Below are 13,053 nucleotides of genomic sequence, written 5' to 3'. Positions count from 1 at the left end.
ATCAACCCATCAAAATTTGCTTTACCATCCACCATTGGTACCAAGAAGATCATGAGAAAGTTGGAAATGATGGCTATTAAAAGAACACCAATTTCCATATTTTCTTTTTCAAACGATAAAAATACTAAAATAGTAACACATGCAGAGGAATGCGACATGATACACAAAAAGCTTCAAAGGTAATAAGATTTGAAACATCATTATGGAAAAGTTGAATAAGATGGATTACATAGAAATATAACACTTCTAAGAAGAATTTTATAGGAGGAAGCCTTAAGCCACAAACGATATGCATAAGGTAAAACCCTACCTTACCAGCACGAGCGTCAAGAATACACGAATATGATGAAGGAAGGGCAATGTCATGTACCGAAGAAAGCTGGTACTCATGAATATACTGATCTAGTGTAAAGCTGTCAACCTGAGAAGAAATAGATGGCCTGTCACAAGCCATGGCAGAAGCAACGTGAAAAGCAAGAAAGATCAGAAACTAGAAGATTCTAAAATGGTGTTTACCCAATATATAAAAGAAGAGACTGGTTAAGGAATTAATTAGGAAATCTAATCAAATAAAACTGACGTGACTGACGAACGGCGAAACTATTTAATGAACCCTACAATTAACACGCGAGACGTTTCACTTATCGAGAAAGATTTAAAATTCTGAATGGAAAAACAGTTTTAGCGCCATTCTTTTACCCTTTAGAATGGGGGCTTAATTGAAACGACCCAAAAATACGACCCAAAACTTTTCTTTTTCAATATAATCAAAACCATAATATGAGTATCATAACATAAAGACATACGCGATGTATCCCGATCATAATAAAACACTGTGCGGAAAACTGTATCATACTACATCAAATCCAAAACAACTAAAATCATCCCCAGGATAAAAGCTAAGCTGTGGTGTGTGCGATGCTGTCACCCCGAGCTCTTCCCTTTGCTTGCGGTAGTACCTGAAACCAAAACTGAAACTGTAAGCACGCAGCTTAGTGAGCTCCCCCAAAATACCACGTACCATACAATAACATATAACACATATTGGGCCTTTCCCACTGCATCGGGCCGAAGCCCGGAAACTGCATCGGACCGAAGTCCGGAACTGACTGGGACCTTGTCCCCTGCATCGGACCAAGGTCCGGAACTAACTGCATCGGACCGAAGTCCGGAACTAACTGCATCGGACCGAAGTCTGGAACTAACTGCATCGGACCAAGTCCGGAACTAACTGGGACCTTGTCCCCTGCATCGGACCGGAGTCCGGAGCTAACTGACTGAACATATCATAGCATATCAACTAGTATGGACACATATACTGCATACTACATCGAGCCGTAGCCCGGGACACATAACACGTAACACATAAAACATAATACATAAATCCTGTCTGAGCCACAAAGGCATCAAACATACTAGCTGTTACATCGGACCGAAGTCCGGAAACCACTGCTAACTGGACGGGCCGGCACTGAGGCCTTAGATCCGTCCCTACTTGAAGGAAACTCACCTCGTAAGCTGGCTGCTGAGTGTGTGGCTCGGGAAGCTAACGGCCGCTGCTCCTGGATCTCCTCGGCTACAAGTCCATAAGCACACTCAATCAAATACTAAACACTGCACTTGGGGTAAAATGACTCTTTTACCCTTGGTCAAAGTCAACTCTCTTTGGGCTGACTCGCCGAGTTGGGCCACCCAACTCGCCGAGTCCTACTCTCACTTCTCAGTTCTACACGCTGCTACTCGTCGAGCGTGGCATCGACTCGACGAGTACCCTCTTGATCCAAGAACTCAGACAATCTTCATCCGACTCGCCGAGCCGCATGAACAAACTCGACGAGTTGTTCATGATCCTAAGAAGATTGCCTTGGACTCGGCGAGTTGTATGAACAACTCGCCGAGTCCCTCCATCACTGAGTCTACCCTCAACTCGCTGAGTCCACTCTCTGACTCACTGGATTCACTCGACACTGATCAAAATGAAGGACTCGGGAACTCGCGACCCAACTCGCCGAGTCGTTCTTCCCGACTCGCCGAGTTGCCGCCATGCAACTGATTTTTACTCGATTTTGTTTGAATCCAACACATACAATTGATAGATCTGAGTCCAATAAGCTGATTTACCACGTAAAGTTTCCAACTTTACGTGCACAACCTCATGAATAAGGGAAATAAGGCTAAAAGATGCATAAAATGGGTAGATCTATGATTAATATGCAAAGTAACTCCAAAAAGACAGTAGATCTGGGCTCTACGACACCCCATCATTCAGATCTAAAGATTTCTCGACTTATTAAGGCATTCATGCAAACATAAGGCTTGGAACAAGCATCAACTAGCTCTTAGGAGAGCCCTAATGGAAGTTAAAAGCATATAACAAGAGGGGAACTCCGAAAATACCTCAAATAATTCAGATTTGCCCTTGGATCTTTGTACTACAACTCTTCTCCTTGCTTCTTTCTTCTTCTCCTTCTTCACACCTTCACAAAATGGCACCAAAACACTTATAAGCTCTCAAGGGAGGATTAGGGTTTTCTCACTGTGTTCTCAGGGTGAGGGAGGCGAGAATGGGGCTATAAGGTGGTTTAAATAGTGGGCAACCCGGGGATTTAGGGTTTCACCCAGACGGATGGACTCGCCGAGTCCAGGATATGGACTCGCCGAGTCCCCGGCTCACGCGTGCCCGCAGGCGCGGCCCTACTCGGCGAGTCAGGCTATGAACTCGCCGAGTCCCCCTTGCAAAACTTACAACAATTACCAATGAATTAACATACCGGGAACGGGTCGTTACATTAATGGTGTACTCGGGTTGGCTCATCAGACTTACATCGTCCTAGTCACAACAGATCGGTTTATAAATAAGCCACAACAGTTTGTCCTACCAAACCAACATTGACCTGGCCACAACATATCAGTTTATAAATGACAAAGTACAAATGTTCAAAGTAATCGACGCTTAAGGCAACACCAAAACACAACAAGCAAAAGGTGGGAAATAATACATATCCTAGAAGTCATGCAATTAGAGGATCCTGGCAATAGTAAAATATAAAGCAATACACATAACCTAGCTGTCTTTACCCAGGTAAGGCAAGCTATTGGGTAAACCTTATTCCAAAGAATATAGAGATGCCTATAAAAACCCTTGATGACACAATGATAAATTAACGTTTTCAGGACATGGAACTATTTGCAAATCTTGTTTATAGATTCAAGTGACATCTAACTTAAGCATTGGAGACAGGGGTCTAACATTCAGTATGACTTTCTAACCTATCAGTTGTCTTGTTTTGCAGCATGTCTTCCTGGATGTTCATTAGGGAAGGTTGTCGATAGCTGTCTACCACGTACTTGGAAGACCACATAGCAACAATAAGCCATTAAAATGTGCGTTCCATTTGATGCCTTTTTTCAAATATGATCTACGATAACTGCAATGTTGTATGTCAAATTAGTATAAGAAATATTATTCCATGGTTAGTGACAAATATGTAGTTATCATTAACAACATATATTTGTTATTATTTTAACTATATAATTGTGTAATATAAATCATATATGTATTTACATACTATATATAAGATTGTGTACAACCACACAAAGTGTTTTAAGTGGATTAAGTTATTACAAAGTTCAATTTAATCGATTCAAAGTGTTTTAAATACGTCAAGTTCTAATAAAGTTTGTGTTTAACCACATTTTATATGATTTCACCACGTTTTGACATGAACAATACATTAAACTCTATAAAACTTAGTGGATTATCATTACTCGAATTATGTTTCTTTCATATAAATTTATCAATTTTTTTGAACGACGGGGTTAGTAATTAGCAGTTAGTATCACGAAACCGTCAACCTCTTGATTAGAACTCGAGACCTCCAATATAAGAGACAAAACCGCTAGCAAATGGGCTAGTCCCACTTGGCGAAACAACGTCGACACCACCAAGCTATCTAGACTATTATATTTATATTACTAATTAATTACTTACGGTACTTTGCATTCTATAAAATTTACTGAATATATTTAGAGAAATTAAAGAAATTAAATTTTTTTTTTCATTCATATTTACTTTGCACTCTATAAAGTTTAATGAAATATATTTAAAGAAATTAAAGAAATTAGGTTTTTTTCCATTCATATTTCAATGGCTAGTAAACTTAAAATCTATTGAATGCGAACTATTAAATTCTGATATATTTTTAAAATTTTTAAATAATCCCCCTATTATTGAATTTAATCTATTGCATTCTAAAGTACCAGTATCCCACTTCATTAATCTATTCTTAAAAACCATAAATTGTTTAAAACTTATGACAATAATTATGTATATATATGACATCAATTAGTTAATAAAACAAAACATAAATAAATTATGCAACAGAATTGATGGATTCAACTTTAGGTCTACCTCAACAAAGAATTATTTATTGTCTGCCAATTTGTTTGATCACTCTCTTCTTTGGTTCATACTGAAACGACAACACCAAATAATGACTCACATTCCACTCGATAATCGAATGGAACATAATCAAACGTTTAGTATCTCATGTAAGAATTCTTATGATCCAAACACCGTCAGATTTGCTTTTTCATGTTCTTTTTTTAATTTCTCCATTTATTGCAACCTTGGAAAGATGATTGGCGATAAGTAGTATTCTTTGCTAAAAGCAAATTTTTTCCTGGTCCGTAAACTTAATAAAATTATTTGACACAGTTAGAGACATATTGACTTATTGAGCATTACTATTCCCACTAAAACTTTAGTTAAACAAGAAAACATGTTAATTAAGTTTTAATGAACTCGTGTTGTCCAAAAAAGAAAAAGAGAAAACATGCTAATTGAACTCAAGTTGAAGTGCTGATTTAGTAATCCAGCTTTCGAATGCTCCTCAATTTGTACTCCTAGCTTCTTGCTAGTTATTCTTAATTGATTTAAGAAAAAAAAAAGAATTCGAGTTTTAAGTTAATTATGCATCACTCCATTGAGCAAATCTTCGAACATGTTGAAATTAAAGCATGGTCAAAGAATGAAAGAAACACAAGATCTAGCAGTTTGATACTCGATCAATCTATTAGTTGAAACCAAGAACATATTGAAGTACTTTCTGTCTCCATTTCATAAATACAATAGAAAGTACATTTACTGCTACTAAAACTGCTGCAACCACTAAACGTCAATAATTACTAGTAGTAGTGCTGCTGCTTCTGGTATCATGTAAGCATTTAGATTAATCAACCACTTACATAAATAAAATTACACATTAACGTAAGCCATGTTCATAGTTGCATTGCTACAATTCATTTCTAGATTACACCAAAAGGATAGAAGTAAAACTAGGCCAAGGGCACCAACAGGCAGGTAATCTTTGATAATCCCACACGGGAACACTATATCAAAGAAATTTAAATCGAGATTATACCAAGATCCAATATAATATAATATAATACGTGTATTAGTTCTGTTTTTTCCTTCCCTTTTTGAAGTTTAGATGTGACCTCCTGGTGGAAGAGGGAGAGCTTGGAATGTTGAAAAGCTTGGCAACTGATGATGTTCGTGTGTTGGACCTCTCTTTCGTTTCTTTTTCTCGTAACTGATCCCTCTTGCTTTTGATTGCAAATCACGAACCTCTCGCAGGTACAGTCTCACTGCTCGAGCCCCAAAAGGATTCGTCTCAGGAGGCCACCCGTTCTCCTCGTAGGCTGCTCTAAGTCGGCCAATCAATGCATCCAAACTGCCCCATGCTTGCCGAAGTGGGCAAGGGCAAGGGGCAGGAGGGTCTGGATGCCCGTAAAACGGGCATATCGGTGTATGGACTTTAGTCTTTCCAAACTGGTCGAGGTAGCGGAGGAATTCAAGAACATGGGCGCCGCTGCACCGGGAGAGTGAAAGCGGCGGACGGTGATTTTTCAAGTACTGACCGAACGTGTTCCAGTCTCGACGCTTCTGGTTCTCGTAGCGGCTTGGAGCGGAGGTGGTTGATGGTGAAGAGGCAGCTGCTGCGGTGACCAAACTGCTTATGGCGTGATGACTGTTATCTGAGTTGTTGCAGCTTTCCACTTCAGGGTAAAGATCCATTCTTTTAGAGAAAGAAAAAAATGGATTTTCTTGAATCTGATATGATCTAGGGTTTTCCTGATACGGTTTCTCTTTTTAGGGTTTCTTTTTGCTCTTTCCTGCAACTTCTAGGGTTTCTTTGCTAATCACAAAAGCAGTAACACACGTCCATGGTACATAAAAAGAAAGAAACAGATAATCAGATGCTAGATCAAGCACACCCACAAACAAAGACAGGTAGCTTTCTTTGGGCAAGAAATGTTGAAGAAGAAAATAGAAGAGACTGGTCTTGTACTACTACCACTACATGGAAAGGGGTTTGATTGATGTTACCATATTTGTGATGAGAGAGAGAGAGAGAGAGAGAGAGAGAGAGAGAGAGAGAGATTGATTGATATATAAGAGTGTTCTGGTTTCTTGAATGTTTGAGGTAAAATGGATGTTAAAAGAAAGTTTTGGGAGAATAGAATAGGTGCGTGTCTTTGTGTAATGGTGTAAATAATAATACTTTGATTTTGGGTTTCCTCCAATAGGGCAAGGCAAGCAAACTACCATAACTGTAGTTCAACTCAAAAATAAATATTAACCTAAAATACTATTATTATCATTATAAGACGTTTGGCATTATAACACCTTTAGTACATAAATTGCAGACGTTTGTCAATTATAACACCTTTAGTCCATAATTTTCGATTCTGTAAGGATGGTTAATTGGTTCCTAATTTAAACGAAATTAGCATTGTTCATCCCTCGACCCTCCCTAAACGTCTATTTGCTCGTGTGAGAGCCTTTATGTCATTTCCACCCCTTCTCTCTTCTCCGGTTCTCCCTATTTTCCTTTTCCTTTTCAACTCTTCAATTTTTCTTCCACGCTTCTACAAACACACACATGGGACAAACAAAGGTGTTATTTGATCTACCAAAAGTTGTTGATATTCCAATGTATCAACTCTTCGTTCTAGAATTGTGTTTGGGAATAAAGATAGAATTTGAAGAGGGTTGTATAGGGTGAGGGAGCAAGGGCGATGGCCCATGGACTCCAAATTTGTAGGATCTATTTTGTTATGCGTTTACTTTTATTATTATAAGAAAAAACGTTTGGTATTAAGTCATCACAGACAACACCGAAAAAAGAAAAAACGCGATTAGAGCTAAAATCGATGTAGAAGATGGAGAAATTACAATGGATTCTTCAGCAATCTATACAATTAATTTTATTTTTGTTTAAAAAATTATTGTTAAGGGTCTCATTCTTTTATTTTGTCGAGGACTTCAAATTAGCTTGAATCGGCCTTGAATTTGACAATGGTTTTCGATATCCATCTATCACCAACCATTGATAACAAATATAATATTTAAATTTCGAATCTTCATATCAAAATTGTTCTCTGAAACTCACCATCTTCAATGTTACAACCACAACACGAAAGTTGAAAAAAAACAAATGCTTATCTAAAATAACATATTTTTGAAACCAATATATACATTAACTTGTTAAAGGCCACTCTAAAAAAATCCTCATATGGGCTTTATTGAAAATCTAACACTGTTATACATATATCAATGTAGCTTTGGGTTTGAGCCTTACCATGTTATAAATCCTACAAGTTATCAATGACAACTTGTAGCATTTGAGCTATGATTCATGGTGTTAGACTTGGAGAAGTGACACACTGTGAGTATATTAATATGCCATCGATAAATAGGATCACAAATTTCTCTATGTATGGTTTGCAAACGCGGTTCATGAGATCGATGGACAGTGTGGGGGAATTGGTCAATCCAAAATGTATAAATATGAACTCGTAATGACTGTGTCGAGTTGTAATGTCGTCTTTGGAACATCTTCTTCCTGGACCCGAGGTTGATGGTACTCTGATCTCAAATCGATCTTTGAGTAGTAGCTGGATCCTTGCAGTTAATCGATGTAACATCCTAAAAATTAAAATAAAATTTTCACTTTTAAATTCATTTCAATCATACGGTAATCATATTAAAATAATCGGTAGTATATCACAATAACATATTATCAAAGTAAAAATCCCAAAATCGCGTGATGTAGAAAATCATAGGTGGATGCGGTGCGATCAGGCCGGTCCCTTCCCTTTCGAGCTAGAAGTGCTTGAAATATAAACTGAAAACCGTAAGCACAAAGCTTAGTGAGTTACCCCAAAATACGTCATATCATACATACATAACAGAGAAGCATATATGGGTGCTTTCAACCCCTTCGATCTCTTTCAACCGGTATTGGGTATATTTCAACCCCTTCGGTCTCTTTCAACCAGTACTAGGTATATTTCAACCCTTCGATCTCTTTCAACTGGTTTTGGGTATATTTCAACCCCTTCGGTCTCTTTCAACCGGTATTAGGTATATTTCAATCCCTTCGGTCTCTTTCAACCGGTACTGGGAATATATTTCAACCCCTTGGTCTTTTTCAACCGGTATCGGGTCAATTTCACCCCTACCACTACCACACAATATCATAAAAAAAGAGTCGCAGAGACATCAAACAAATACATGTATAACAGACAATTGTCACGAAGACAACCATCATTGTACAAACTTAAATTAGTGGGTGGACATTGGTGCCTTCGACTCACGGATACAATGAAGGAAACTCACCTCAGACTGAAGATATCAAATTACACTCGGGCTGCTGACTCATCAAATTCTATCACTAGATCATAAGTATAAAACCCTAATTAGAAATTAGGTCAATAATCTAACCTAAGAGTCAAAACCCAAATTCAGACTTAAGTGTAAAAAGGATGCAAACTCTGCCTTATTGGGCCTAACCCACCAATGCCCAAATACCATTAGCCCCAAGGCCTAGAAGATAGACCAAATCCAAAATGGGCCCAAGATCAAGAAGGCCCACCACTGAAAAGCTTGTGGCCTAACAAAATCCTAAGTCCCTAAGTCTGAAATGGCCCGAGGCTAAAAAATCCAAAATCATCTCTGGTGAGTACACTCAGCGTACCAACAGTACGCCCGAAGTAATCATGACTCTTGCATAGTCGGTACCTCACACGCGTACGCACAACATACATCTAGGTATGTCTGGCATACGCTACAGTTGGCCAAAACCTCTTTCTAAGGTCTTAATCAGTTAAGACCTAATGTCTAATTTTAGATCTAAGCGTATTAAAGTGTATTAAGCCATAAATTTGCAAACTTTATGCTTTTTCATGTCTTAATGGGACCCAAAACCCGATTTTATCCATCTAAACCCATAATATGAACATCAACTTAAGCATGATTCATCAAAACCCATCATGATGATATTTTTATGGTTCCTAATAACTCCATAATGGATAAAGTTTCCAACTTTATCCATTAGAATGGTCCAACCAACCAAGACCTAGTCTTCAAGTCTCAAAGGGTCTGATGGTCGTAACACCTAAGAGTAGCTAGATCTATCAAATGCATCATCGAGATTCAAACTTTATACCAATAGAAGAAAGATCAAGGTGAAAAAAGTCTGGATCTACATTCTCCAATTTAACCAATACTTCTCCAATGAGCACATTCTTCTCTAAGAACACTCCAAGGCACTTAAAAACACCTTCGTTTTGCTCACAAGGGTCAAACTAGGGTTAGGATTTCAAGGGAGGGTGTTGGAAAGGTGGAGGCTAAGAATGGAATGGGTTTGGGGAAGTTAAGGAGTATAAATAGGGCTCAAACCATGGAAATAGGGTTTGGGTACTGATCGTGTACGCCCGACGTACTCCATGTATGCCTAGGACGCCCAGCGTACTCCAGGTACGTCCAGTATACTAGACTAAGCCCCAAAACCCTCCTAAATTCAAATGGTCATAATGTCTTCGTTCCAACTCTTTTTTCGACGATCTTTTTATCCACAAAAGGTGTTGAGAATCTCTACAATCCTATCAACTCTACTTTGCCTTAAAACTTTCCGAACATAAATCTAAAATTCATAAAAGGACCGAACTATCACTTACGGTTATACCCACGGGCTCCAAAGCACCAACTGAACTCTCGGATCACCTAATCGACATTACCCACATCCAAAGGGGCCTGGATATCTCTCTCCACTAAGGCCCAAAGCCTTATCATAACTGTTCTTCAGGTCACGACACCAAATTATGAAACAATTCGAAGTAGGGTGTTACAACTCTCCTTTAATTTGATTAGATTAGATTTTGTCCTCAAAATCATTCCTTACTACTTCCTCTTCCATGCTAGTCGATCCTACCCGAACTTCCTGAATTCTAATTAAGGCTAAAGAATCATCCCATACCGATGACCGCCTTCCAAACCTGCCAGCCAAGCCCCGTCTTGGCAGAAATTGGTTATACCTCAAAAGGAATGAACCTTAACACTCTGTCCTCAGGTAAAGAAGGAAGCCCAACTGATCTGCCTAAGAACTAAAACAACTACCTACTCCTATCAACTGAAAGACCTTATATCACAGCGATAACCACTCAAAGCAGGAAACTTCCCGAAAGCATGAACCCATCAATTTAAACCCCAAAAATTATTCCCTAGAGCTGCTGATCATTTATTCATCGCACCATCCCCTAGTCTCTGACTAGAGAATACCATTCTACTATACATAAGGAATGCTCAAAATATACCGATAGTGAATTACACCAAATCCCCAATTTGGAGGTTGCGCCTAACAACCTAAAATACGCACTTGACTTCCTAACAAGTCATCACCAACATGTTGATCCCACGAGCATAAGGACGGTCAATCCAAAAATTCTCACGTTGCATCCAAATCCCATATCATCTCAAGTGTACCCCACTTGACAAATCACTCGAGACATTGACAATGAACTTCAAGACCTGAGATTCTATAACCGATGCCCAACATTGGTAACCAAACTCCGGACAGACAACTCGCAAGCAAACAGAGTTCATAATGCAAACAATCTACAAGCGGCTACTAATGCACAACTATTATTCCTAACAACCTTTAACTTGCCACATAATCCAAACCAGCTAGGCACTAAATCTCCTGACTCCTACAATGCACTAACACCCAAATAAGCCAAGAAAGTTAACGATCCGTGAGCTAAGACTCTCAATCAAAAGATGTTTGGGTCCTAACCATATAAATCATACAGCCACTGGTTCACAGTACTTCGTGACACCAGCTATCCACTAAAAGATAAGCTCACGACACTAAACCGATTTTCTCGTCGTCACATCCATAGCCTAAAGACTCACGAACAGCACCACATGGGCCTAAAGATACCCAACCATCAGTCCATCGACTTACAGAGACCAAATAAACAACCCTCTCAATGCTAACCAAACACAACATGGGTCATACCCTTCTATCACGCACAATTCCATTCACAACACAGACTAATATCAATGCAAAACTATATGAAAACATGGTCGCACACCACCAAAGACTAAGATAGACGATCACACGCTCGTTCCGAATCGGAGGCTATAAACCAAATGATAATCATGCTAATAATACTAGCCAAACGATCTCATGCTATCTTATTCAGACCACTTGCACCCCTCTTGACCCTAATCGAGGCAATATCACAATGTACACCCCCAAGGGGAGACATATAAACAACCCCGGATCTACTGCACTCTTTCATCCTCACAACCTTACCCAAAGGATGAACTACCAACAGATTAAACAAAATGAAGAACCTCAACCATTAATAGAAAGATCCTGATGAAGGTCCGATACAAGACCCCTACCTCGATTGAATCTGAACAAATCCCACTTATACACAGCAACTCGAGAAAACTTCCAAGGTGATCTAGAAATGTTGCCAAAACTTTAGTTGTATCAATCCCAATACAAATCCTACCGACACAACATGCCAAAAATTAGATTCTATGTACATTAAGGTCACACCTACAATGCTGAACAACGTTGCCCTAACATCCGAACTGCCAATAACCAAGGACAACTTCCAAACTTAAGCCTGCTATGAACCAAAATTCCACACCACAATTAAGGCTAAACATACCAAGAAACCAAAGAAAATATGAAACATACGGAACTTGAGGATAAGTGGACGCATCCATTGAACTTCAACTGACACAACTCGAAACTTTCGAGGAACCCCCACTTTTGATGATGAATGAAATGACCAATGATCGAGAATGCATTGACAACTAACCCAATAACCCAATATACCACTGAACAAAACCCATGTGAAACTAAACATACCAAACTCTTAAGTTGATTTACCGATCAGTAACTACCCATGCTAGAACAGGTATAGCAATCTGTACAACGAGTTGAGGAATCCCTCGGCACTCGATGCTTAAACTGAGAATCCAAAAACCTCTTGATCTATTCGGTGACACTTCGAGAGGAACCACTGGCTACAACAACCTCCTTATCCAACATCTTCTTTCCGCAAAGACGACTCTTGCATTCCTGAACACATACATCTGATGTTAACTTGTTATGCACCTCCGTCCTGACCAAATCCTAAAATAAAGTTTCGCATACTCGAATTGTAAATCCCTAAGACCCATTATTCTGAAATCATAAAATCAAACATAATGATCATCCTTCAAGCAAAATAACTAGTTCTCCCCCCACTTAGGGTTCGAACTACCATCAAATGATGTTGCAGACAAACCACATCTCAAACCGGTTTAACCGGATGCGTGGCATCCCCGAATCTTTAGAATATATAACACAACATAAGTGAGTCATGTAGGTAAGGACCAAGCGAACTCAAATTTATCATGGATCTCAGATGGAGACCTCGAAAACCTTCCAATCACAACCGCCTCTAACATCATAATCGCATGTAGATGCATGAATAATAATTATGTCCATTCATAACACCGTTTCTCCATCTAGAAACAAATCAAATACCACACACCTCGCCTAATTCACCAACAAACAATTCATCGCGAGCATTACTCATAATTATAAGAAACATCATTCTCTTAGCCAGGATACATTAGAGACAACAAAATTTTCTCTTACTGATTCACTTCCCTTGGTTCCTGAAACAATCAACTAGCAC

At 38.9% G+C, this 13,053-nt stretch overlaps 1 protein-coding gene across 1 annotated transcript; it reads right to left on the bottom strand.

The window, feature by feature from the left end:
- Positions 1 to 5,206: 5,206 nt before the first annotated feature.
- LOC111891563 (protein LIGHT-DEPENDENT SHORT HYPOCOTYLS 4) lies at positions 5,207 to 6,556 on the bottom strand. The gene has a single exon (XM_023887617.3). The coding sequence runs from the start codon at positions 6,077 to 6,079 to the stop codon at positions 5,489 to 5,491; it is 591 nt and encodes a 196-aa protein (XP_023743385.1). The 5' UTR covers positions 6,080 to 6,556; the 3' UTR covers positions 5,207 to 5,488.
- Positions 6,557 to 13,053: the final 6,497 nt, after the last annotated feature.

Source organism: Lactuca sativa, chromosome 5 (assembly GCF_002870075.4).
Source record: "Lactuca sativa cultivar Salinas chromosome 5, Lsat_Salinas_v11, whole genome shotgun sequence".
Lineage (NCBI taxonomy): Eukaryota > Viridiplantae > Streptophyta > Magnoliopsida > Asterales > Asteraceae > Lactuca > Lactuca sativa.
Note: the sequence above shows the minus strand (reverse complement) of the source record. Positions and strands in the feature narration are given on the sequence as shown.